Raw genomic sequence first — 25087 nt, forward strand, 5'->3', positions numbered from 1 at the left:
GAAGTTCAATTTATCCATTTTTAAAAAATTTTATGGGTCATAGCTTTTAATGTCATTAACTAAGAAATCTCTGGCTAACCAAAGTCACAAAGATTTTCTCCTGTGTTTTCTTCTGCAAGTTTATAGTTTTCAGTTTTATATTTAGGAATATGATCCATTTTGTTTTTTGCAATTAATTAATATGTAGTGCATTAGTTTCTGAAGTAGAGTTCAGTGATTCATCAGTCTTATTTAATAGCCAGTGCTCATTACAGCACGTGCCCTCCTTAATGATCCATTTTGAGTTAATTTTTGTGTATGGTGTAAGGTGTAGATCAATGTTAATTTTTTTTGCATGTGGATGTCCAATTATTGCCGACTATCCTCTTCATAAAATTGTTTTTTGCACTTTTGTTAAAGGTTAATTGACTACGTATGTTTGGGGCTATTTCCAGACACTGTATTTTGTTCCATTGCTACATATGTATCAAAAGAAAAACTTTTGATGTTCACATTTCTGGAGTCACATATTATATCTGTTTTACCTGTTCATTTGAATATTTACCCTCTACTAGTTTGGAAGTTATACATCTCATTTCAATTATTTTTATATTTACTAGATATTTTAGGCATTTAATATGTACTTTTAACAGAGTCTAAAATTAATCGGTATCTTTACCTTCTTCCCAAAGATCTTTGAATGCTTTTTCTATTCTAACTTACATCCCTGCCTTAGATGTTACTTCAGTCTAGGAATTTAGTTTAACTTGATTTTTAAAAATTCTACAACATAGAGTATTGCCATTATTTTAAATATTTAACATATATTTAGATTTAATAGTCTATTTGCCATCATATTTGCTTTTTTCTTTTTTTTTTCTGTACATCTGGCTTTTTCCCCTCAGCCCGAAGTACCCTCTTTGCAATTTCTTTTAATGAGAACCTGTTGGTTAAAAATGCTCTAAAATGACTTTATATTGTATTCATTCTTGAAATATAGACTCAGTGACATACAATTCCAAGTTGATAGTTCGTCTGCACACATTGAATATGTCCCAGTATTTCTGGTTTTCTTTTTAGACTTTGAGAAATCAGCAAGTTTTTCTACCTTTCATATATTGTAACTTGGCTATGATATATGTATTATTTATCCCATTTAAGAGTTATTTAATCTTGATAATCTGAGGATCTCATTAATTCTTGAAAATTCTTGGCCATTATTTATTTCCTTTTCTTCATTCTGTCTTTCTAACCCAATTATATGTAGGCTAGACCTTTTTTACTACATCCTTCATGTCCCTCAATCTCTCCTATTCTCCATCACCATAACCCTCTCTCCTTCATTCTGGGTAACTTCCTCAGCTCCATCTTCCAAGTCATGCATTCTTTCTTCATCTGATCTAATCTGCTATTCAGGACCAGCAAACTTTTTCTGTAAAGGGCCAGACAGTAAATATTTTAGGCTTTGTGTGCCATATGGTTTCTGTTGCAGCATGAAGACAGATTGAGCATGGCTGTGCTCCAGGAGAACTTTACTGACAAAAACAGGTGGTAGCTCCAGCCAGATCTGATCTGTAAACTGTAGTTTTTCAACCCCTGGTTTAAACCATAACTTTTCCAGTAGGTGAGTTTCTAATTTCAATTATATTTTTCATTTTTGGAAGTTGTATTTAGTTCTCTTCAATCTGCCTAGTAGCTATTCTATTCTTTTGTCCCTTTGTCATACTTAAAATACACAAGTATTGCCCACTATCCTGGTCTGCTTCCTGGGTTTGTATAGTGAGAATTTGGACAGTGAGGGATTCTGTGCTGATTCTTAAATTTTAGATAGCAAATGTTTAAGAGCTCAGGTACCAGAGGATGACTACCACATTATTAAAATAATAATAATTATCTGAATCTATTCAGTTCTTGAGTTCAGATAACAAGAAATATTTATATTCTCACTTTTGTTTTTTAAGATTTTTAACTTATTTGTTGGAGCGCACAAGCACGGGAAGCAGCAGGCAGAGGGAGAAGCAGGCTCCCCATGGAGCAGGGAGCCCGATGCGGGCTCATCCCAGGACCCCAGGATCATGGCCTGAGCTGAAGGCAGACACTTAACCAACTGAGCCACCCAGGCATCCCTCTATATTCTCACTTTTAAAATACATTTTTACCTGATAATTAAAACATCTGTAGTCTTTTGAAAATTGGATTCTGCGGTTTCTGTTGGTGCTCATTCATAGTGCTTTTTCCTCATGTGTTCAGACTTTTTCAAATTGTACATTCCTGTTCTTTGTAACTTTTGAAGGAAGTATTTGAGGCTTATTCACAGTATATTCTTCAGGACTGATTTAAACTTATTTCTCCTAGGTACCTGGGAGCAGCACCAACTCAGTGCTACTTTATGCCAAATTTTCAGTTTGGGGTTCCTTCAGGTCACACAGGTAATATATATTCTAGCTCCAAAACTCTGTGGTTGAGGGTTTATGGTTAGCAGTTTTCCAAGGAGCTTTTCCTGTTTTTTACATTCCAGTAGTACCAATGTAGAAACCCATCCTTTGTGGGGGGATTCTTTTCTAGTTGACCCACTACCAGTATTTCCTATTAAGGGTCCTGGCTTTATAAAGGGATTCTTTGAACTGACCTCTGACATTTTGGGGGCCCCCACGGTATCTCTTGTTCCCCATGAATGGCCTATAAACCTAGGCTCTAGGCCACCAGGGATTAGCTAGGACAAACACCAGCTTCTGCACTTATTCCTTTGGACTTAAATTTTCATTCTTCCTTTTTTTTTTTTTTTTTTTTTTTTTTAAATAGGCTCCACACCCAAGTGGACCCCAATGCAGGGCTTGAACTCATGACCTGAGATCAAGACCTGAGCTGAGATCAAGAGTCAGACACTTAACTGACTGGGTCACCCAGGTGCTCCCTACTCATTTTTATTTTTATTTATTTATTTTTTAAAAGATTTTATCTATTTATTTGACACAGAGACAGCCAGTGAGAGAGAGACAAGCAGGGGGAGTGGAAGAGGAAGAAGCAGGCTCCCAGCAGAGAAGCCTGATGTGGGGCTCGATCCCAGAATGCAGGGATCACACCCTGAGCTGAAGGCAGACACTTAAGACTGAGCCACCCAGGCACCCCTCTCTACTCATTTTTAATCTCCAAAGAATTTCCCTTTTTCTTGCCAACTCATGCATTTAACATTTTTTTTCGTTTTCTTATTTTCTTTTTTCGTTCCTCTCTGCCCCCCTCCCCCAAATTCAATTCACCATTTTTAGGAGTGCTATTCCTGGAGGAGTTTCCCTGAATATTCAGTCCATCTTACTGTCAGAAATAGAAGTAATAATTTCATAGTCAGCAGGAACACACATAAATGTTACTAAAAAGGTTAAGTCTAACCTCTTTATTTTTCAGATGAGGAAACAAGCCTAAGGAGGTAAAGTGACTTGTTCGAATTCACGGTTAGTGGCAATTCCATCAGCAAAACCGAGGTTTCCTGATTGCCAGCCTAGTCCTTGCCCATTCTACAATTATACTTTTTTGGCAAAGGACCCAGGTAAAGTGTAGCACTTTCCATACAGTTGTGAAAAGTTTATATGAGTAAGTATGGCCTTATTCATACACACAATCCTACCATATGCTCTTCCAAGCTTAGCAGCACAGAATGTGGCTGTCTTAATATTATCCAGACAAAGTAAATTCACAATCTCTTTTCACAGCTCTATGTTTTAGACCCTTTTCCCATCCCCAGAATTGCCTAGACCCTCGTCTTATAAAGCAGCTTGCAATCTTGACATTTGGGGAAAATCTCACAATACTTTTGCTGGAGGAGAGACTAGATCCTCCCCTGACCAATATTTTTACGAGGCAACTCATACTAAGAAGGCAGACTGTTTGAAACATTTTAGAAAGGTAAGGTTTTAAAATATTAGTTCCTTTTTTGGTGAGAAAGTGAGTTTTATAACATAGGTTCTATTCATGGAACAAATTAAGTAAAGTTAAGAGGCTAACTACATAAACTCTCTCCATTCTCTTCAAATGAAAATGAATTCTCTTTCCAAGGGAAGACAGTCTTTACTTATTTATAAAGAAAATGGTTAAGAGTATGACAAGATTTATAGTTGTAGATAAAATGAAGGCAGGAAAAAAACCATAAAGAGAAGATGAAAAACAATATACTTCATTTTTCTTAATTCTTTAAACAGAATTAGATTATGGCAAAGATTTTACAAAACTCAGTCCATACTACATTTACAGGAATAATGTAAAACTAAGACAAGTATACAGATTTATCTTTTGTACCGTCAAAATATTTTAAAATTCTGATGAGTATTAATTATGTTCCTACTCAGTACCTCGAGGTTTCCAGATGTGGCAGAGGAAGAAGACATGGCCACTACCTTCAAGTCCTTTACTGTCTGTGGGTACTTTTACCTTAAACGGTCATTATAAATAGCATTTCTATGATGTTACACCTTTAACACATTAAAAAAGTCTGACAAAAGATCTGATTTTTTTTTGTTTTCCTGTTTTATTGATTTCAGTATGCTCTTAACACTATTGTATAAATTACAGACAAGTAAAAAGGAAAGCACATTGTATAATTACTGTTATTCACTACATTCTAGTTGTAAATAATATTCTTTTTCAAAAGTTCTATCACCTCTGGAAGCCATTCTATATTAAATGTTTGAAGGCTTTGTGGTTTCTAATGGCAACATAACTCTCTTAAAGATTAGGCAAGGAAGCATGATGTCGTGTTACAACTGTAAAGAATAGAATTAAACTTGGAATTATTTCCAGTTGAACATTTAGCTCATTCTCATGTTTTCTATCACAAATAATGTGATCGATATGTGTGTATATAATTCTTTGTCCAAATCTAGGGTATGGACATTTAAAGGTCTTAATGAATACTATCAAATGTTCCCAACAAGGTATACCACTTAGAGCTCCTACCAGCAGCATTTAATTTATAAAGAATGCCCATCTCATCTCATCCTTCCTATCCCAGAGAATTATCCTTTTAAAAAAATCACTGATAATTTTATAGGTTAACTTACATTTCTTTAATTCTTGGTGATGCTGCCTACTTGCCACCATACATGAGAGAGCAGTTTATATTCTCTTCTCCAACTTCCTGCATCCCATACACTCCTTAAATCATTGGTATCTGATTTTTTGCCCAACAGTGTACTGAGACCACTTTCTTTAGGGTTACCAACACTATCTTAATTGAAAAATCTAATAGCCATTTTTAGTTTTCAAGGTCCAATTAACCAATATTCGATAAGTCTCCAACATCGACCCCTTTCTCTTAAGCTAGGAAGCCTATCAACTGTCCCGGATTTCTTATTTTTTGAAAGTGCTATCCAAAATGAAACCTTCTAAAAAATTCTTCCTATTCCTCTATGTTACAAACTCAGTGCCCCTTACTCTGTTCAATCTCTTCTTAAATGATTCTCTTCTGGGGAGCTACAGACTCTGATTTCACTATCCATTAGACATTAAAAAATATTTTTGGTCTCTCTCCTCCATCTCCAAGATGATACTCACTTTGGCACCTACAAAGATGCAGTCACTATGGAAGATCTTCTCTCATTCCATAAGTATAAGTAAATTTTTGTTTATATCTAGAAATACTGAAGAACATCAGACAGCACTTTTGAGACCTTCAGCATGAATCTATTCTCTAACTTACGTCTATGTACTTTGTAGCCCAACTTACAAATTATCTATCCTCTCGATATGAGGAAGCTGATCTTCCTTTGCCTCTGCCCCTTTTGAAAGTTAAGGGGCAGCATACCATAGGTATGGATCCAAAGTACCCTCCTCAGCCCTACTATCTCAGAAAGTAATGACATCATCAACTCAGATGATATGATCCTCGTGTAATTTTACAAGACCCATTGTTTGGACCTAATTTTACTGTGAAAACTCCAGCCATTTTTATATTGTTACAGCTGCAATTCTCAGTTTAACTTCACCCCTTACTCCCTACGCCTACTGATCTAATTATATTATTACCCAACAAAACAGCTAACAGGGATATATCAAAATTGGAAAAGTTGACTGTGATAGCTACTATAACAGGCAACACTCAGTTGAAGGCGGCTGTGGACAGAATCAGTAAAGATGTATAAAGTAGATAATTGATTTGTTACTTTTTTTTTTAAAGTTCATTTGGGCTGAGTGTGGAGCCCAATGCAGGGCTTGAACTCATGACTGTGAGATCAAGACCTGAGCTGAGATCAAGAGTTGGACACTTAACCCACTGAGCCACCCAGGCACTCTGATTTATTACAGTTTTTGAGTTATATTTTGCATGTCTTAAATGCTTAACTTAGTACCTGGTATATAAAAAATGTATGGGAGATGGAGGAGCTGAAAGGAAACTGATATTTACTGAATATCTGCTATGGTCAGGAACGTGACAAATGCTTATTTATTGATAAACAGAAACACAGGAAAGGAAAAAAGAATTGATGGGATGTGTGTGTATGCTCATGTGTATATATAAAATGTGTATATATATTTTACAGATATATGTAATATATATGCGTTTATGTATTTCATCAGATTTAAATACATATATTACATATATCTGTAAAATAGATCGGATTTCCTGTGCTTTTTGTAATTTGCCTCTAATGGAAATCCCAAAAGAGGAGTTTCACGAATGTTTTGACTAACAGCATTATTGGAATAAATATTCAGCTTTCCAAATCGGTAACTTCAAAATACAACACTCACTTACATATACAATTTCTAGAATTTTTGTTTTTTAAAAAAACCCTTTTATAAACTCTGTACTCTGTAGTAAGAGAGAGGTACACTTGACATTTACCTTCATGCATTGATAAATGTGACCCTCTGGTGGTAGGAAAAACTCTGAGAATAACAAACTCCAAGGTCACACATCCAGGAGAGGTAAAGACATGGACCTTCACTATACACAGATGTGTACACCAGAATGTCAGGTACTGCCCCCTTCTCCTTGGTCAAATAGGAATCGCCCTTATCAGGTACTTGCCTGTGTCCGACACAGAGATGTATTAACGCATCTCTCCCTCTGAACAACCCTATTAGGTAGGTCCTATTTTCACTCCCATTTGACTGACAAGGAAACTGTGACAAAGATTAAATAACTTGCCTAAGGTCGTGTAAGATATGGTGACTTAGAAAAAGAGGTCCAGAGATGTTGGACGAATACCAGGACTGAGGAATTAATTATAATGACCTCAAATGCAGGGCAATAAGCTAATGGCTGGAGGAAAGGAGCATGTTTTGTTGAAGAAACAAAACCTCATACACTCTGTTATTATGTGTTTGACATATCTGGACGTGGCTGGGATGTAAACAGCTAGGACAGTTTTAAGGGGAAAAGGTCAGCGATAAAGAATCTGACTGCACAAGCTGTGTGCAGTGTATTAGATAGCTGAAATCAGTGCTTTGAAAGAGGATAACCTGAGGGCCCCCATCTGTCACACCCAGGAACATTCTTGGGGAGTCCAGCCTAGAGCAGGAATTAGCAAACTACAGTCTGGGGCCCTATTTTGAACATCTAGTGAGCTAAGAATGGTTCAGACATTTTTGAAGCCTGGAAAAAAAGCAAAAGAATAACAATATTTTGTGACACATGAAATTTGTAGGACATTCAAATTGCAGTGTCCAAAGATGAAGTTTCAGAGAGCTCAGCTACAGCCGTTCACTTACATGTTGTCCACGCCTGCCTTCGTGACACAGCAAGCATGGGTACGACCCCGGAGCCTCAACTGTCTCCTACCTGGCTCTTTACAGAAAGAGCGTGCCAACCCCCTGGCTTAGAGAAAACACGTGACACATTAGCAGATGAGACCAGCAAGGTAGACTGACACAGAGAAATTTCTTCAGAATCTGTGACACAGACAATACTTTGGTGCCGCAGTGTGTGCTATCAACTCTCTTCTAATATTTATTGCTACTAAAGTTCCCTTTGTGTTACATACCAGCTTCCAAATACTTAGATACCAGGGCATTCATCACAATTACTCTTTGGCTTTCTGAGGTGAAGAGGGCACTTACTCTGGAACCGAAGCTGACAGGAGTGACACTCTTGTGAAATAAGAGTCCTCAGTCCCTCTGGCTTCCCCAAGTTTTTTTTGCCCCATACATGTTCACTCCCTTTCTTCCTAGAGATTAGCTACATTTTGTTGATGTGATTCTTTGAATTTAGATATATTTACATGTGCTTTTCCTATCCTACCTCCTTAGGCTGTAATCTTTTGTTTGTCCACAGGTGGTGGTCACTAAGCATGAGTTGTTCACTCTGCCTGTGACAACTGAGGTCCACAAAACTGTGAGAATGTATTCTAGTAAAAAAAACTTACCCTTGGACTAAAATCTTAAAACAAAACTTCAAATTTTAAAAATAAAGTATGGCTAAATGTATTTTATAACAGACATGTTTCTCAAAAAGTGTCCATAAAGTTAATTTCTGTTCACTGAGTCATACTACCCTAACTCACTTTCATTATAAAATTATTTTTAGTGTAAAACTAAGTGATACATTGTCACGGGAAAAGTTCACACCCAAGACATAATAAAAACTAAAAAATGTAGCAAACTATTAAGTAGTACACAGAGTGAATAAAAACAATTTTTAAATGAAGCCTTAATAACACAGTGCTCAAGTCACAAAATGCAACCATCACGCTAAAATGTAAGATGTAAGATGCTTTACAAGAAGGCACTCTTGTTTCCTGAGGACAGATACACATGAGAGGCAGATGTGCTCTGCAGATTTCCTGGTCTTTTAATGCAAGCCAACACACTACGCAGGAATGTGATTACTCCCCTCCCCTGGCTTACCCATGTAGACCGTACAAATGCTGACTATGGAGACCTGGAACTTGTTGAATACAGCTCTCCTTGTGGACACTGACCTTCAGTGTGACTTAACTCTTTTCTGAATTGTTTGATGTTTTGGCACTGAGCAGCTGAAACCTTAACCCCAAATTTGGCATTCATTCATTCATTCATTTTTTTTTAAAAAAGATTATTTACTTGAGAGAGATAGCAAGAGAGAGCATGAGTGGGGGTGGGGAGAAGGGAGAGAGAGAAGCAGACTCCCCAGGTCATGCAGACTCTCCCCAAATTTGGCATTTAAAAGAGTAATGCATTTCTACTTTAAGGAGTTAAAACAAGTTCATTTTTTTTTAAAAGATTTTATTTATTTGACAGAGAGAGAGACAGCGAGAGAGGGAACACAAGCAGGGGGAGTGGGAGGGGGAGAAGCAGGCTTCCCGCTGAGCAGGGAGCCTGATGTGGGGCTCGATCCCAGGACTCTGGGATCATGACCTGAGCCGTAGGCAGATGCTTAATGACTGAGCCACCCAGGCACCCCAAGTTCATTTCATTTTAAGCTAATTCTACAAAAACAAACTAAAGTACTGAAAATCCTGGAATGCATATTCAATATTCTAAAGCAAACATTATTGCTTTTCAACGCAGTTTGTATCAAATAATAATAATAGTTACTCAGCATCGAGTATGTGCCAGGCACTGCGCTGAGCCCCCTTCCATGAACTGTCCGTGTAATTTTAAGTTAGTTTCAAGCTCACACCACCTCCGAGGGTAATACACTTGGGAGTGACAGAACTAAGGCATTAGGCCAAAGGCTGGATGAGTGCCACTACTGTGAATTTCAATTTGGTGGTAATAGTAGCAGCAACTTTCTATACACACTATATCACATTTACTCTTATAATACCTCATTTACGATCCATCGGCATCAGCATCAGCTGGGGCCTTGTGAAAATGCAAATTCCTGGGCATGGCCCAGACTGGTTCAGATTCTGGACTGGGGCGCCTGGGTGGCTCAGTCGGTGAAGCGTCTGCCTTCAGCTCTGGTCATGATCCCGGGTCCTGGGATCATCCCTGCCTCGTCGTAATCGGGCTCCCTGCTCAGCGGGAAGCCTGCTTCTCCCTTTCTTGCTCCCTCTGCTTATGCTCGCCCTCACTTGCTCTCTTTCTGTCAAATAAATAAATAAAATCTAAAAAAAAAAAGGAAAAGAAATGCTGGACTAGGAGTTCAGCAGGCTGTTTTCACAAGCCTTCCAGGAGACTCTGCCGCATGCTAAAATTGGAGAACCACTGAAGAGGACAGGAACTGAGGTTTATTAAACAGACTAACAGCAAAAATAAGGCTGTAGTAGGACTAGCCTGACCCACAAAAAAAGGGACAATTTTCAAGGGCCCTCAAGCATTTCATAATTCTGTTATTTAAGTTCCCTTGGTCCTTGCTCCCGGGCAATACTTTAAAAATCTAGTTGTAGGCATTCATTTATTTTAACAGCTTAAGGCTGGTCTCTTTTGGATGCATTTAGAAAATCATCCCTTTCCACTATCTGACCTGTGGATCAGACAGGAGTGCCAAATATTTCCGTGTAAAGACGTAAATGTGCATCTCTAGGTTTCACAGGTAGAGGTGGACGATGGGTAAGATTGGGGGCTGTCACGTGTGGGTTTGTACTGGGAAGTCCTAACTGAGGTATGGCCACTATGCGCACAGTGACTGGTGCTGGCGGAGTGGGAGGGAGACGGCTGGTGAGGAGGGGGCACACCCGCAGTGTGCTGCGGGTGTTCTGAGAGGGCCCCATGAGGTGAAAGGGAAGAGAAAGTGAGAGAGGCATCCACAGCATGGTTTGTTTATTCAGACTTCAAAGCTGGGACAGTCTGCCCTGTGGCCTGTGCCAAGAGCTGGAGAAAAAAAGGCAGAAAATATGATTCTTGAGAAAGTGTCAGGGTGGAACCAGCAAGGCTACCGAAAGAGGCATTCCAACTTGGGGGGCAGGAGGAAATGAAGTCTGGGATGCCATGTAACTCATCCAACCCCAGAGGGTTAAGTGAACACACGAAAGCAGGCGTGAGGCCAGGGTAACAGAACTGAGGTGACATCTGATGGTTAGGGGGCACTATGGAGATGTGAACGCCCATCATGACCACAGAGGGCAGACCAGAGAGGAAATGGCTACTCCCTGAGGTGGCAGACTGCCCTTGGCACCCCTGGGACTCAAGCTGCAAGCTGCTTCTACTAATTTCTGAAGCTCTGAGTAACGACTCCTGTGACCTAAGGGTAAACAGGCGAGGATTGTGAGGTTCAGCTGGAGAAGCTGGACTGATCCTTAGAGAATCAAACTGTCTTGCTGGAACTAGATGTCACTGATGGCTGTAACTGCTTAAACCTAGCTGGCAAAGCAGAGCTTACAACTCAGGAAAGAATCTTTGTCCAGCTGCAGCTTCTAGGGAAGTGAGAGCACACCTGAGCACTCTGCAGCACAGCAGCAGTCTTGGCGGCACCTGAAACTTGTGTGTCTTTCCGCCCAGCTGTTCATTTCCCCGGGCACAGGGACCATGTCTTACTCACCCCCATGTCCTTGGCACTTCGCACAGTATTTATCTGGCGCCTGGCATGCATCTAATGCATGTTTATGAATGAATGAAAGAAGACCTACCTGAACTAAGGGTCCCATTTGTCTTTGTCCTGACTCCTAGATCACAAAGAGATGGGAGACTGAAGTTGGGCAGTTGGCGGACTTGGATCACGTATGCATGAGAGCGCTAAGTATGGATATGAGAGAATATATGTGTATGTCTAGATTCCAATTTAGCATTTATTTTTCCAATTAGTTTCTTTAAAACCACCAAATTTCTATGAAGTTTAACTTATACTACTCCCTGATGTAGACAGAGAAGGTAGATTTTGTTGATGAGGAAAGAGGGAAGGAAAACTTAACAATCTTCTTAAGTAATGGTGTGACGAGCAATCAAAGTCGAGGAACTGAGAGATGCAGACAAACTCAGAAATCACCTACAGCCTACAGCATTTACACGGTTGGTCTAAAGACAGAAGGCTGTCGTGATCAAGACAGGAACTAGAACTATGTCTCCTCATTTCAGACCGGCACTATCTCTACAAGAAAAGTGTAAAGACTCAGGACTGCCAGCATTCTATAAGATCATCTTACTTCTCATGGTACTGCCTTAAGTGTAAATTTAAAAAATGTAACACAGTAAAACCTCATTGGCATAGACACCTATGTTCATCTATCCAGCATGAACTTATTTAATAATCACTTAGCAGAAACAGGTATGGTTATTTAATAAGTAAAATCCGCTAGCGTTTACAGTCATGGACATAGCAGACTGCTTACAAAATTGATTAGAATAAGTGAGGTTTTACTGTGTATAGATCAAGCAAACAAAGGACATTTTTTTGGATTATTCATGATGTTTCTAGAAGCCCATGTACTACCCGCCTGTCAAATCCAGTATTTCAAGGAAATGGGAAATACTCACCACTGCCGGCACTCCCCTCTCTTCTGCCGCGGGAGCCCCCACTGCTGTCTCTGCCAGACTTTATGCGCTAGAACAAGATGATGAATTTAAAAGAATAAATTATAATTCCTCAAAGTTGAATATAACTAAATGTTTATTTTTTAAAAATAACATTATCGTGTAGCCCTAAAGATTCACTGCTCCTAGTCCCTTAAAAGCTGGGTTCGAATTGCTCCATACTTGAGAGTTGACTCTACAAGAGAAAAGATGAGGCTGTTCTCTAAGTGAAGGGTTCACAGCCTGCCTGCTACCAGGGTCCTCAGTCCTTACGAAATACTCAAGTGGCACGTCCACTTACAGGTGCAGCGTGTATTACAAACCGAATATTCTCCTGATGTGAAAGTTCACGTCTTAAACCTGGGGGGTGGCAGGGGACAAGGGAATCCACAGAAGGGCTATTTCCTGAGCTAGTCCAACTCTGTAATGGCTGAACCTGAACTATTTTGGGGAAAGAAAAGGTAAACTGGCTTTTGAAATTCAACTTCTACAATAAAAGTGCAATTAAAATCTCACAAAATGCCTATGATCTGTTCAGTAGTCCACTTTCTTAGGTACAAGCTCATCCTTAAAACATAAGAAATATCTCCAACCTGTGACATTCTTAAGTTTCTTGAAACAATTTATGGTTACTTTGTTTTGCTTACGTGTTAGACTTTTTGTATTGCCACGGAATCTGCCTCAAATCACACTGCCAGATTCTCATATGTCTAATGCTGTGTTTAGAGACAGGGCAGTCAGTAACCAGAATCAGAGAGCTTTTGAGATTTACTCTACAACTGACTTAAAAATTTGAAACAAAGGTTAGTACCTTATTTTGATCTTCAATAATATAAACACAATGTCATATTTAATTCAAAGGACAAACTATTCCCTCAACCCCGACGACTCCCCCAGTATTTATAAATTATCAGGTCTTGGAGGGGGTTACTGACATTGTGGTCTGCTAGGAAGAAAAAAATTTCCTTTCAATAATTCAAGACTCGTTTCTGTAAAATGGAACACTGTCCTAAAACCCAGGACTTTCAAATGCATGTAAACATGCTCACATTTTTTTTTGTTAAGAAACTTCCCTTGAAACCCCATCTCTCTCCTTTGCCCCTTCTCTTTTGAAAATCTAAAAATGATATAACAAAATAAAAATGTTAACATCCTTAATCAGATTTTATTTCAAAACTTGCTTTTCATCTCTCCACAGATTATTTCTAGCATATCTAAAAGACCTATACAATGCTAAAATAAACTCATAAAGACAAATGCCCATGTAACTTGAAATTTTTTCAAATCAAATGTGAGACAAGATCTTACATCCTGCTTTAGTAGCCATATGTTTATAATAGGACAATTTAGGAAAGTGAGCACTTTCCACCATCACCACATTCTTCACCCCATTCCACCTATTCCTTACTCTCATCTAAAACTTCCCAATTCTTCGGCTCTCAGCCATCTTTTCCTAATTAATTCCCTTAAATCTTCACTTTATTTCCAGCCTAGGATCACCCCACCACTTTAAGCACATCTCCATCAGGACCTCCAGGCCCCTTGCTTGCCCACTTGTCTTTCCGCTCCACGCACCAAGAAACCTACAACCTGGCTTGATTCAATGACTTCTCTTCTTCCTCTCCTATTCCCAGGACACCGTGCCCTGCTGGACACATATCACGTAAGCACATGACAGTCTCCAGGGGCCTCCCCACTGCTGGCTCAGTGTCCGTCCCCACGCCCCACAGAACAACCATGTTTTTAATACACCACATGCTGTCCTTTTGACCTTTGGAAACGGACTGCCCCTCCTACTTTGTGAATAAAGGGCAGCCTGCACTGCTTGGATGTGCCAGCTTCCTCCCTCCATGGACCCTCTGTCTGTCATGCCCTTCTTCATCTTCTTCCTAGCTCCCTCTCGTCCCTTAAGCTCCACTCTCATCTTAGGGAAATGCCCCTGTAACCCAGGTGGCTGCTCATTCAGTGTGCTCACCAACACCCATGCCCTCCTCACACTCACGGTCCTGCCCTGCTTGTCTTTTTCCTTCACCACTCTCCTGTGGGCAGAGAATGTGGGGTTTTGGTTTGGTTTGGGTTTTTTTGGGGGGGTTGGAGAGGAGTGGGAGAGGGAGGAGGTGCAGAGGGAGAATCTTGAGAGAGAGAGAATCTTAAGCAGGCACCACACCCAGTGTGGAGCGGGATGCGGGGGGGCTTAATCTCACAACCCTGAGATCATGACCTGAACCAAAATCAAGAGTCAGATACGTACCTGACTGAGCCATCCAGGCTCATGGAGAATGAGGGTTTTTATTATCCCCTTCCAACTGGACACCTATTTGCTGCTGAAAATCAACAAATTTCACCATACTGAATCTTGTATACTTTGTTCTCTAATCCTCTTTCTCGCATTTCGGCTGATATTTTTCTCTTCCTTTTCATATTTAGATTACTCAGTATTTAATTCCTGCTCTTCCCATTTTGTTCTTTTACAGACTATGGTCAAGCGTGACACAATGCCTTGCAGCTAACTTTTTTGTTTGAGTGAAGAAGAAACATAAAACATCTCTTTAAAAATGTTTCTAAGAGGCTTACAGCGCCGGGGGCCAGTTCACATTGCTCCAGGCCCATAGTAGCCAGACATGGCAGAGAAGGTCTTTCTTGCCTGGCCTAACGGCCTATGCCTGGAACTGCTTATTGATGGCACTAATGAATACACATGTGTAAAAGTTTTCTTCTTACTCAGGAATGTAGATCCCCCCAAGCATAAAGGGGAGAACAGTCTTCTTTTTCCATTATAGTTCCAGGAAGAGAAACAGATTCTCTGAAAAATCAGTCTAAATAAATTTCTGGCTTTAACATTTTAAAGTAGGAGTTAGGGGTTCAGGTAGAAACACTATCCTGACTCACTTAAACCTGAATCAATTTATCTTTCTTAGGTCTACATAAATCCTTTTCCATTTTTAAACAATTGTTAAAAATCCATGGCCTGATTTATTTTACATCTACTTTCTGCCCCCCACTCCCCAAATCAGATTCCATATCCTGAGCTGGCATTTGATCATTTGCATGATGACCCTGTAGGAGCATAAACTCTAGACAAGTGTTTTTCAAACTTTAGTAAATAGAAAAATACCTGGAGAACTTGTTTAAAAAAACACATACACAGGGGCGTCTGGGTAGCTCAGCTGGTTGGGCATCTGCCTTCAACTCAGGTCAGGATCCCAGGACCCTGGGATCCAGCCCCTCATCAGGCTCCCTGATGAGCAGGGAGCCTGCATCTACCTCTCTCTCTGCCTCTCCCCTCCACTGGTGCATGCACTCTCTCTCTCAAATAAATAAACTCTAAAAAAAAAAAAAAAAAAAAAAAAAACACATAGATTCTTGAATTTAACTCTGGGGTAGGGTTTGGGTAGGTCTGGGGTGGGGCCCAAGACTTTGTAATTCTAAGATGTGCCCAGGTGATTCTGAGGCTCTACTGGTCCACAGAGCATGCTTGAATAGAACCATTCTGAGACCCTAATGGCTAATCAAATTTTGGTGAGTTGATGGCAAGATACATTTTAGTTTAATTCATGGTATGAGTTACCAACTTTTCTGAGTGCAGAATAAGTAAGGACTATACATCAACTAAAAATAATTATTGGCATCATCCTTTTCCCCTACTATTCAAAAGGTAGTAAGGCACAGTAATTAGGAACCTGGGGTTGGGAGCCAGCCTGCCTGGATTTGAAGCCTAGGTCTGCCCCCAATAAATGTGTGACCTGGAGGAAGTTACTTAGCCACCATGGATATCAGTTTTCTCATCTATTAAAAAAAATAATAAGACCATACCCAACATTGTAGGACTATTGTGATGTTTAAATTAGTTAATAAAGTGCTTACTTAGAACAGTGCCTGTACCTATCATACACTCAGTAAATGCTAGCTGTTGCTATTATTAATGTCTAATTAGTAGATGTAATCAAGTGGAATTAAAGGGAAAACTGTTACCAGAACCATGAAGAGTGCTAACATCATTCACGAACATTCATCTAGTGTCTTCACTTCTTTTCCTTCCTGCTGCCAAACTTCCACCGTTACTAGCACTTCCAGAGGAGAGGAAGGGATAAAGACTGAGAGTAAACTCTGCATTCCTTTAACAGCTCTAGGTAAAAGTTTGATGTGATTATCTATGATATCCCTGCTATCAATTACATGTCCATTTCACAAACGGTCTCAAGTTCACAATATGGAAGTGTTCTTCAGCAAGAAACACCAAAATTAGACTGATTGTAGAGAGTTACAAACTCTAAAAAAGGTATTTGGCTGTCTAACTGTGAAAATGCTTAAAGAAATCAAGACATATCTGTACAATAGAGTATTATGCAGGCATTAACAAATGAAGAAATTTTAATTACACAGAAAAATGTTAAGTTGCTGCAGTAGGACAGATTCTAAACAAGAAACGCACAGAAAAAGTCACAAGTTTTAAGTTCTAATTTAGAAAAGGAGAGTGTCCTTAATTCAGAAGTTTATTTATTATACTTTGTTTCATAACTAACAGTGCTTTATGCACTATGCAAGCCAGGAAATAGAATGCTCTGCCCCATTGGCTCACAATCTCAGAAACACATACTGAAATGGGACATGCAACAATTAAAAGATAAATTAGCTCTCGGATAGTGAGAATTCTTTCTCTTTAAGTCTCTTCTTTCTAGGACCCTTCTTTTTCACAATTTTTTCTCCTCCACTTTGTATTTATAAGCAAAATGTAAAGTGAGAAAACATCAAATGTTTCTTTTGTTTAAGATTTAATGAGGAATACCAAAGAATAGAGAAATTGATTTCAAGGGCGCTGTAGAGAGAGTGCTTTGAGGATGAGGAATGTGACTTTGACTCTAACGAAAGATTAAGCAGTAACATTTGAGGGAAGATATTAAGGAGAAGCTACAATGAGAGAAGGTATAAATGTATAAAATGTATAAATGTAATGACCTTATGTTTTATACAGATTACAATGAGGGCAGTGATAAAATATTGCCAAAAGAGGCACTACTCAAGCACTGTGAGACATTAATAATTGCAGTGAATAAGTAAGAGAACCACTGGAAAATCTAAATGCATCAACGGTAACTTGTATGAGTTTACTAAAGTATTCTTAATTAAGTTATTAGGGAATTATTTTAGTGAAGACAATGGAACGATGTCAGGTCTATGAGAGAAACAGATAAAAATTGACTATATTCAATGTATATATAACTATTTTGATGGAAGAGGAATCAAAAGGCTGAGTACTACCTAGAAAAGAAAAGCAGTCTCAATGACATTTACATATTCATTTTTTAAAAAAGATTTTATTTATTTATTTGAGAGAAAGAGAGAGAGTGCGAGCACAAACAGGGGAGAGGGGCAGAGGGAGAGACAGAAGCGGACTCCCCGCTGAGCAGGGAGTCTGACAGGAGGGGTGGGGTGAGGCTGGATCCCAGGACCCTGAGATCATGACCTGAGCCGGAAGGCAGATAGATGCTCAACTGACTGAGCCAACCACGCACCCCTACATATTCATTCTTAACAGTAAGACCTGACAGTCCACAAAATTATTAACCTGTAGCAGTCAGCCAGAGGAAGAAAGAGTTTAACATCACAGGGAGAGAATGGATAAAGGAAAAAGGATGAGGGAAGAGGAAATGCAAAGAGATAGAGAAAGCCAGTGTAAACATGAAGTACTGTAAAGACCAGAACCAGAGCACAGTATCTACAATGGCTCAACCCAGATACAACTAAACATGTGGAAATCAAGCGATAAGAAAATTGTGCAAAAGCAACTCTGCATCTCTTTAAAGGGGACATATTTGGTCTTTGCCCTTAAAATTCATTTCCGAGGGACTCCTCAGAATCAGGGTTTCCTACCGCTGGAATTCCCTTGTGGGCTGGCTGCAAGGCAAGTCCCAGGGAGTCAGAAGGGCTGCTACTTATTGTGTAAAAGGGGGTCACAGTGGAAGTCTACTAAATCAGAGATGGTAGTGCATATGCCAGTTTTCCTGTTTAAGGCTGTAAGTTGCGAGAACTATACTATGCATGATCCATAATTTGTATTAGTTGTGTGTTCTCTGTTCAGTATAAACTTAAACTACTAATGACAACAACTAATTTTAAGCTCCAAACCATGTTCTTAGTTTGAAATATATAATTATTTTTGATTCTTCTTAATGAAACACATTTAATAGTGATTATGAGGACAATTATGATAACTTGAACTTTGATTTATACCCATTTAATTTTACAAAGCTTTCACATAGGTTACCTAATTTAGCAATTGGTACATGGTAGTAAATTGGTCTTCACAGCAAGTTTTAAACTATATACCTTACCATGGCATTTTAATACCAACTTATGTTTTACAGGATTTTTAAGGTAAAAATCTATGTCATGCTCATAATCCTTAAACAACTGATACTTGAAAAAAGAGAATAAAACAATCAGATCACATCTTCAAAGCAAAGACAAGATAACCACACTTTGAAAGCAAATATGGAATTTAGATTTAATTATCCAAGATAATTAATTTCTTGAAAAGTCTAACCTTAAAGAATGTTTTCTTTCTATGAAAGACAGACACTCAAAAATCATGTTAAATTTTTAAATATTCTAGGCTCAAACTTAGGAGAGATTATTCTCTTAAGTAAAAATAAGAACACTGTTATTCCACATGTTGCATGAAACACAGAAATAAAATGCTTCCATGTATATTAATATTATTCACAGAGCTATGTTCTACTACATAATGAAACAGCTTAAAGAAAAGTACTATTATTATATAGTCCTTAGCTTAGCTTCCATGGGCCACAGGACACTCCAACTGAAATGAATTGTATAAATTAACCTGTGAGTTATTTTGTATTAGGGAAAGTTAGTGATTTGTCTGTGAGTAACCATCCATGAAAGTATGTTGATTCTGATGCACTTTCTCCTATTAAGAATCGGTTCTTGATAGAATTTTATCCTCAAACTAGAATTTTAGTTATTCTTCCTTTTGTACCACAGCAGAAAAAAATTTCAACTTTATTTTACTGAGAGAAGCCCTCAGAATCACTCAGTTGAGCTACAGAAGGCTGACATTTTGAAAATTAACAGACAGTAGTTTTTGGCCCATATGAGATACCTGTTCCCTTATTTCTTTCATTTTTTCCAATCTCTTGAGTTTTGTTGCATATTCTTGAACTTCTTTTAATCCAATATCTGTGCAGAGACGAACCAAGAAACGCAAACCTAAATTGTAAAAGATAGTTTTAGAAAAATATTAATGCACAATGTTGAAAATGAACTCAGTCTTTTGGGACACAAGTAGGAATGATACTCACAAATAGTGTTTGTTTCTATTAAAAATTAACTACAGTTTGTATTCTCTGGCCCTATGAAAATGGATTTACTTGGAAGGGGACCTAAAGGGACAGACTCTCCACCTGCCCTGCCCTCAGGCAAGACTACGCCATCTACTTAGAGCGCTCCTCAAATTCTTTACGTCCTTATTTGCTTTTCCTTTATACCACTTATGACTACTGACCTATATATTTGTTTGTTGTCTTTCTCTTCCCAGGGGTTTTCATCTGTTTTACTTTCCACCACACCCACAGTGCTTGACCAGTGCTGTATACCAACACTGCAGCATTACTCCACAAAAATCTGTATGTCAGCAATTCATGACCACTAACGTATTGTAAAAGTAATGTTCTAAAATAATTTAAAATGTCACTATATAAATTGCCTATGTATACATTTATCTTAATAATTCACAGTAAGAAGGTAATTTACATATACTGTACAAATAATACTTAACTATTTCTCTTACTACCTAGCCTTAGAAAGAGTGGCTTAGGAATAGTTAATGTAAAATAAAAATCATTGCTTTTGGTAGATGTTCTCTGACATTTAGTATGTCATCTGAACTCTATAGAGCAGGTCAATTTTTGCTAACTGAAGAATATATTTTAAGAATGAATTATCTTGTTGGGTTTATCAGAAAACTACTCTGCTCAAAGCGAGATACTACACGGGTGCAAATGTTTTTTCTATAGCTATAGTTAAGGTAGACAAATTATAATTTGTTTTGAAAATTATCCAGGCCAAAGTCATCCTGAATATTCCCTATGGCACAGATAATCATTCATTTAATTCTTAGAATGAATCTTTTTTTAAAAAATATTTTATTTATAAGTAATCTCTACACCCAACATAGGGCTCAAACTCAAACCCCTGAGATCAAGAGTCACATGCTCCACCGACTGAGCTGGCCAGGTGCCCCTTAGAGTGAATCTTAGACTCTCAATAAAGAAATTTGTACTTGCTTGGAGACTCTCCCTTTACTGCTCCAGTGCAGAGGTCCCAAAGCCATGGCAAGGTTCTCAATCAGCAGCAATTCTGTCAATGAAATTTGGCAATGTCTGGGGACATTTCTGTTTTCTATAACAAGGGGGTAGAAGTACTAGGAGCCTCTGGTGGGTAGAGGCCAGGGATGCTGCTAAAACATTCTATAATCCATAGGATGGCCACCCACAATACAGAATTATCTGATCTCAAATGTAAATGGTGCCAAGGTGGGGAAACATTTGCCTAGCAGACTTTTCGGTTGCTTCATTTTTACAAAAGATATTATTGCTAGCTCTCATTTAATTTCTAAATCACCAGTTTCCTAAAGTGACTGAGATTAAGAATCATATAAAAAAATTTTAAAAAAATAAATAGGAGGGGAGCCTGGGTGGCTCAGTTGGTTAAGCATCTGACTTCTGGCTCGGGTCATGATCCAGGGTCCTGGGATTGGGCCAGCATCGGGCTCTCCACTCAGCCTGGGAGTCTGCTTCTCCCTCTGCCCCTTCCCTCCACTTGTGCGCTCTTGCTCTCTCTCCCTCTCTCAAATAAATAAGTAAAAATCTTAAAAAAAAAAAAAAAAGAAATAGGAAATGAAAGATATCTGCATCCACTGCAAACCTAAATGAGAATCTCTGTAGGTTGGGCTAGAAATTTGTGCTTTTTAAAGTTTTACAAGTAATTCCCACATAGATGGTTTCCTTATGTCATTTGCAAACTATTGTTGTAAATTAACAAATCAGCTTCTAATAAGCATTAGAAAAGTTCCTGCTCCTAAGCTGCTACCAAAGGCCATAATTCTGAGCTCTCTGCTGTTGACCTTTCACAAAAGCCAAATGGAGAAAAATATTAATGAAGGAACGTGCAGTACACCTCATTCCCGGATTAGGCTGGGCCACCGGAAAACGGCATAGAAAAGATTTGTCTTACTGAACTGAAACGCATTGTTTAGTGTTCATTGTCACTGAAGCGCAAAATTAAAAACTCTTTCAAACATTTTATTTGCTGTGGAGATGTCATGAAAGCAAGGAGCTGCTATAACTTTAATTGATCTTATCTAATATATCTCTTGGTTTCGCAACATAAGTGAACAGTTAGAAATGTTTTCTTCTTCCCAAGTAATTACTTTGTTTCCTCATAAATAGAAAAGATTATATAACTGATAACATTTTTTCTCTTTCCCTTAGCTGCAAGGCTATTCAGGGCCAAATACACAGTTTAATGGGAGTCTGTGGCATGTGAATATGGTTATTTTGTATTTTTCTTGAACATGATTTTGTTTTTGGTACTCCTATAATACTTCACATTATTACTTTAAGTTACATCAAACCCATTGTGCAACAAGATGGGGAATAAATGAGTATTTTCTACAAAGCTAACTTCACAAAAGGGAAATAGCCCAATACCATGTAACATAATGTTTTAAACTTAAAACGTTTGCTATCCATATGAGCAAGATGATTGTTCTATTTTCATAAACTGTAAAAGTTGCATAAACCTCAGAAAATTACATACTAAGTGGAGAGTTAAAAATGCCTTTTCTGGGGTGCCTGGGTGACTCGGTTGGGTGTCTGCCTTTGGCTCAGGTCATGATCTGGGGACCCTGGGATCCAGACCCACATTGGGAGCCTGCTTCTCCCTTTCCCTCTGCCCCTTCCCCTGCTCGCTCCCTCTCTCAAATAAATAATACATAAATTTTTAAAAATTTTTAAAAATGCATTTTCCATAAAATATCACAATTTATGAACTTTAAAAAGCAATAAACCAAAATTTGTTCTTCAGATTTCACAAAACTTTGATATATAGATCTGTTTATTACTAAAGAGAACCCAGTGTATACTTAAATCCATCAAAAATTAAATTCTATACAATGTACTTGCATAGTCAAATTTTCTGATCCTATAACCACATGTGTAATCATGTATCACAAATTATAGACTGGTAGCTATATATGCAATTACTGTAGCAAATGTAGTTATCATACTTAAGGACATAAAATGCGAGAACTTATAGCTTCAAAGTTACGAGATGTAAACTCACATTCAACATTTTCTGGAAACTTTCTGTGAATTTCCTTGTAAGTATCTAATGCTTTTTGGTAGTTACCTATAAATAAAAAAAGAGAAAAAAACCACATTAGCAGATTATAAAAATTAATAAGATTCAGCAAAGTAGTAATTTTAATTCAAGACACTGACACCATTTATTGGTTTAGTAAGAAGACTTACATGTTTGCCACAAGCATATATAAACCATTCTTAATATAACTTCTAGAAGAAAATGTACAGATAAAAGAAGTTTGAGAAAGGGGCAGAGCAGAAGTAAATGGGTGATGACTGAAACTTAGTTTAGTTCTTAAAATAAATACGTTAGTGTCAAAAATTAAGATCTATTCAATGTCTAAAAATTAAAGATTTCAGAAGAACAAATTCAAAAGTAATTTAAGTGGTAAGCTAATATTAATTTCAATGTCATTTACTTAGTTGGAAAAGATGAAAAATAACCTTTTCTGGTAGTTTTTATTTTGAAACATTAAAAAGTTTACAGAAAGCATTTTGTTTTAAAATATAATACTTTAACTTCATAGCAGCAAAGAAGAGGAAAAATGAATTTTGGATCTTTGCTAAAATCTCAGTAAACAAGTAATGAATCTCCCTGGGCCCCACTCTACACAAGGGCCAGCCATGCTGACCCTCCAAGAGCTGTGGTGAGAATTGGAAGTACCCAGCATCCAGCAGCTCTCAATAAACATCAGCTTCTCTTCCAATCTGTACTTCAGTAAGGCAAGGGAGGTTCTGTCTTAAATCACTCAGAATACCTCATATGTATATACACTTTACATATGACTGACACTGTAATGAACCCTGGGAGCTCAGAACCCACTGTGATATAAATAACATGTATATACAGTGCAGTGATGTTATAGATCTCATAGGAAATACAGTAACAGCAAAGATCAATGATCTAAATGATTTGAGCACTCCTGTGTATATATTCTGTGCCATTCTGAAGGAGCTCACAGAGGTAAAGAAGGAAATCCACAAAACAGGATGAGAACAGTGTTAACACTACCACATCTGTGCTCCTCTTGGATTAAGGAATTTCTTTTCCTGGATCATTTGTAGGCTTTAAAAGAGGGATTACAAATCTATTAACATTTATCTCCTTGCTTAATCTCTGATGAGAGTCTTAATAGTTTCATTCACTGCAAGGTTAGTCCAACACTACTAATATCTCTATGCTCCGGGACAAGTGTCAGCAGTACAGGATGTAAAAAAAAGTTACTGAAAACATAAACAAAGACACCTAGTGGTATTTGGTTTGGAAAACACAGCCCCAGTTGTTCTGATTCAGGGCCTTCTTCAGGCTTCTCAAGTGTGAGACAGTCTCATAAGTTTGGCAGAGCATACAAGGATGTTTAGAATTAGGTGAACAGAAACGTTTATTTTTCTGTGACTAACTTGTCAAAATGATTACACGTTAACTTTGAAAAATAATGAATCTGTTCTTAATAGTGGTGATGGAAAATACGATTTAGACCCACTTTGTAAGCATAACTTTTTTCTGTATGTAGTAATTATTATGTTTCTCATATAGTCCTTCAATATGTGTGATAATCAAAAGCTAATGTTTTAATAAACAAATATGCAGTTGGAACACAGTTATATGAATAATTACCTAAAAGACATAAAGAAGTAAAATATATAAAAAAATGAATAAAATTAAAGCATTTACCACTTCTTCTAAAACAACTAGCTACCATCAGCTGCCATTTCACTTGTGTAGGCCTATAAAAGAAATAAATTATATAAAATCAGAGATGAAATATAAATATTCTGCAATGGTCAGTTTTATAAAGCTATATACTATAGTATCTTTCAAGCTTTTTTCAAATACTTTTTGACCTTTGATTAGATCTTTATTATTGACAATAGCATATATATAATTTCCTTCATTACCTATCATATGTGTATTAGAAAATTTAAATTTAAGAGTCCTTCAATCTAGTTCATGCCTTATTTAGATTTTATGTGAACCACTTAACCTGTTTGGCTAAAGACCACTGCATTCTATTTTAAACACTATCATTATCTCTGCCATAATTTTATATTTTCGCTTAGTACCCTAAGGATTAGAAATTTAGGCTTATGAATTTAGTACCCATGAGGCAATTTTTGACCTTGTGTGTGAACAATTAGGCTTCAACTAAAGATGGAGTAAAAAAGAATTGTATTCATCCTTTTTTTCCTCTTCAAAAGAAATGAATTTTTTTTTCCAAAATAAGTAATTAAGGGGGTTAAGATGGTGGAGGAGTAGGGGACCCCTTTTTCAGCCGGTCCCCTGAGTCGAGCTGGATAGGTACCACACCAGCCTGAACATCCACAGAATCAGCCTGAGACGCAGGAAGATACATCTGGAT

General features: G+C 37.9%; 1 protein-coding gene across 3 annotated transcripts in view; it reads right to left on the reverse strand.

Annotated features, from left to right (window-relative positions):
- The window catches only part of IFT88 (intraflagellar transport 88), a 145464-nt gene that overhangs the window by 10792 nt on the left and 109585 nt on the right, over positions 1-25087 (reverse strand). For all 3 annotated transcript variants that reach the window (XM_045797132.2, XM_045797130.2, XM_045797129.2), the window contains 4 exons: positions 24403-24455; positions 22708-22773; positions 19466-19572; positions 12307-12373 (listed from right to left, as the gene is read on the reverse strand). In XM_045797132.2, the coding sequence (XP_045653088.2) occupies positions 12307-12373; positions 19466-19572; positions 22708-22773; positions 24403-24455 (293 nt within the window). The remainder of the gene's footprint in view (positions 1-12306; positions 12374-19465; positions 19573-22707; positions 22774-24402; positions 24456-25087) is intronic.

This window comes from Ursus americanus, chromosome 10 (genome assembly GCF_024610735.1).
Source record: "Ursus americanus isolate L20-20 chromosome 10, mUrsAme1.1.p, whole genome shotgun sequence".
NCBI lineage: Eukaryota > Metazoa > Chordata > Mammalia > Carnivora > Ursidae > Ursus > Ursus americanus.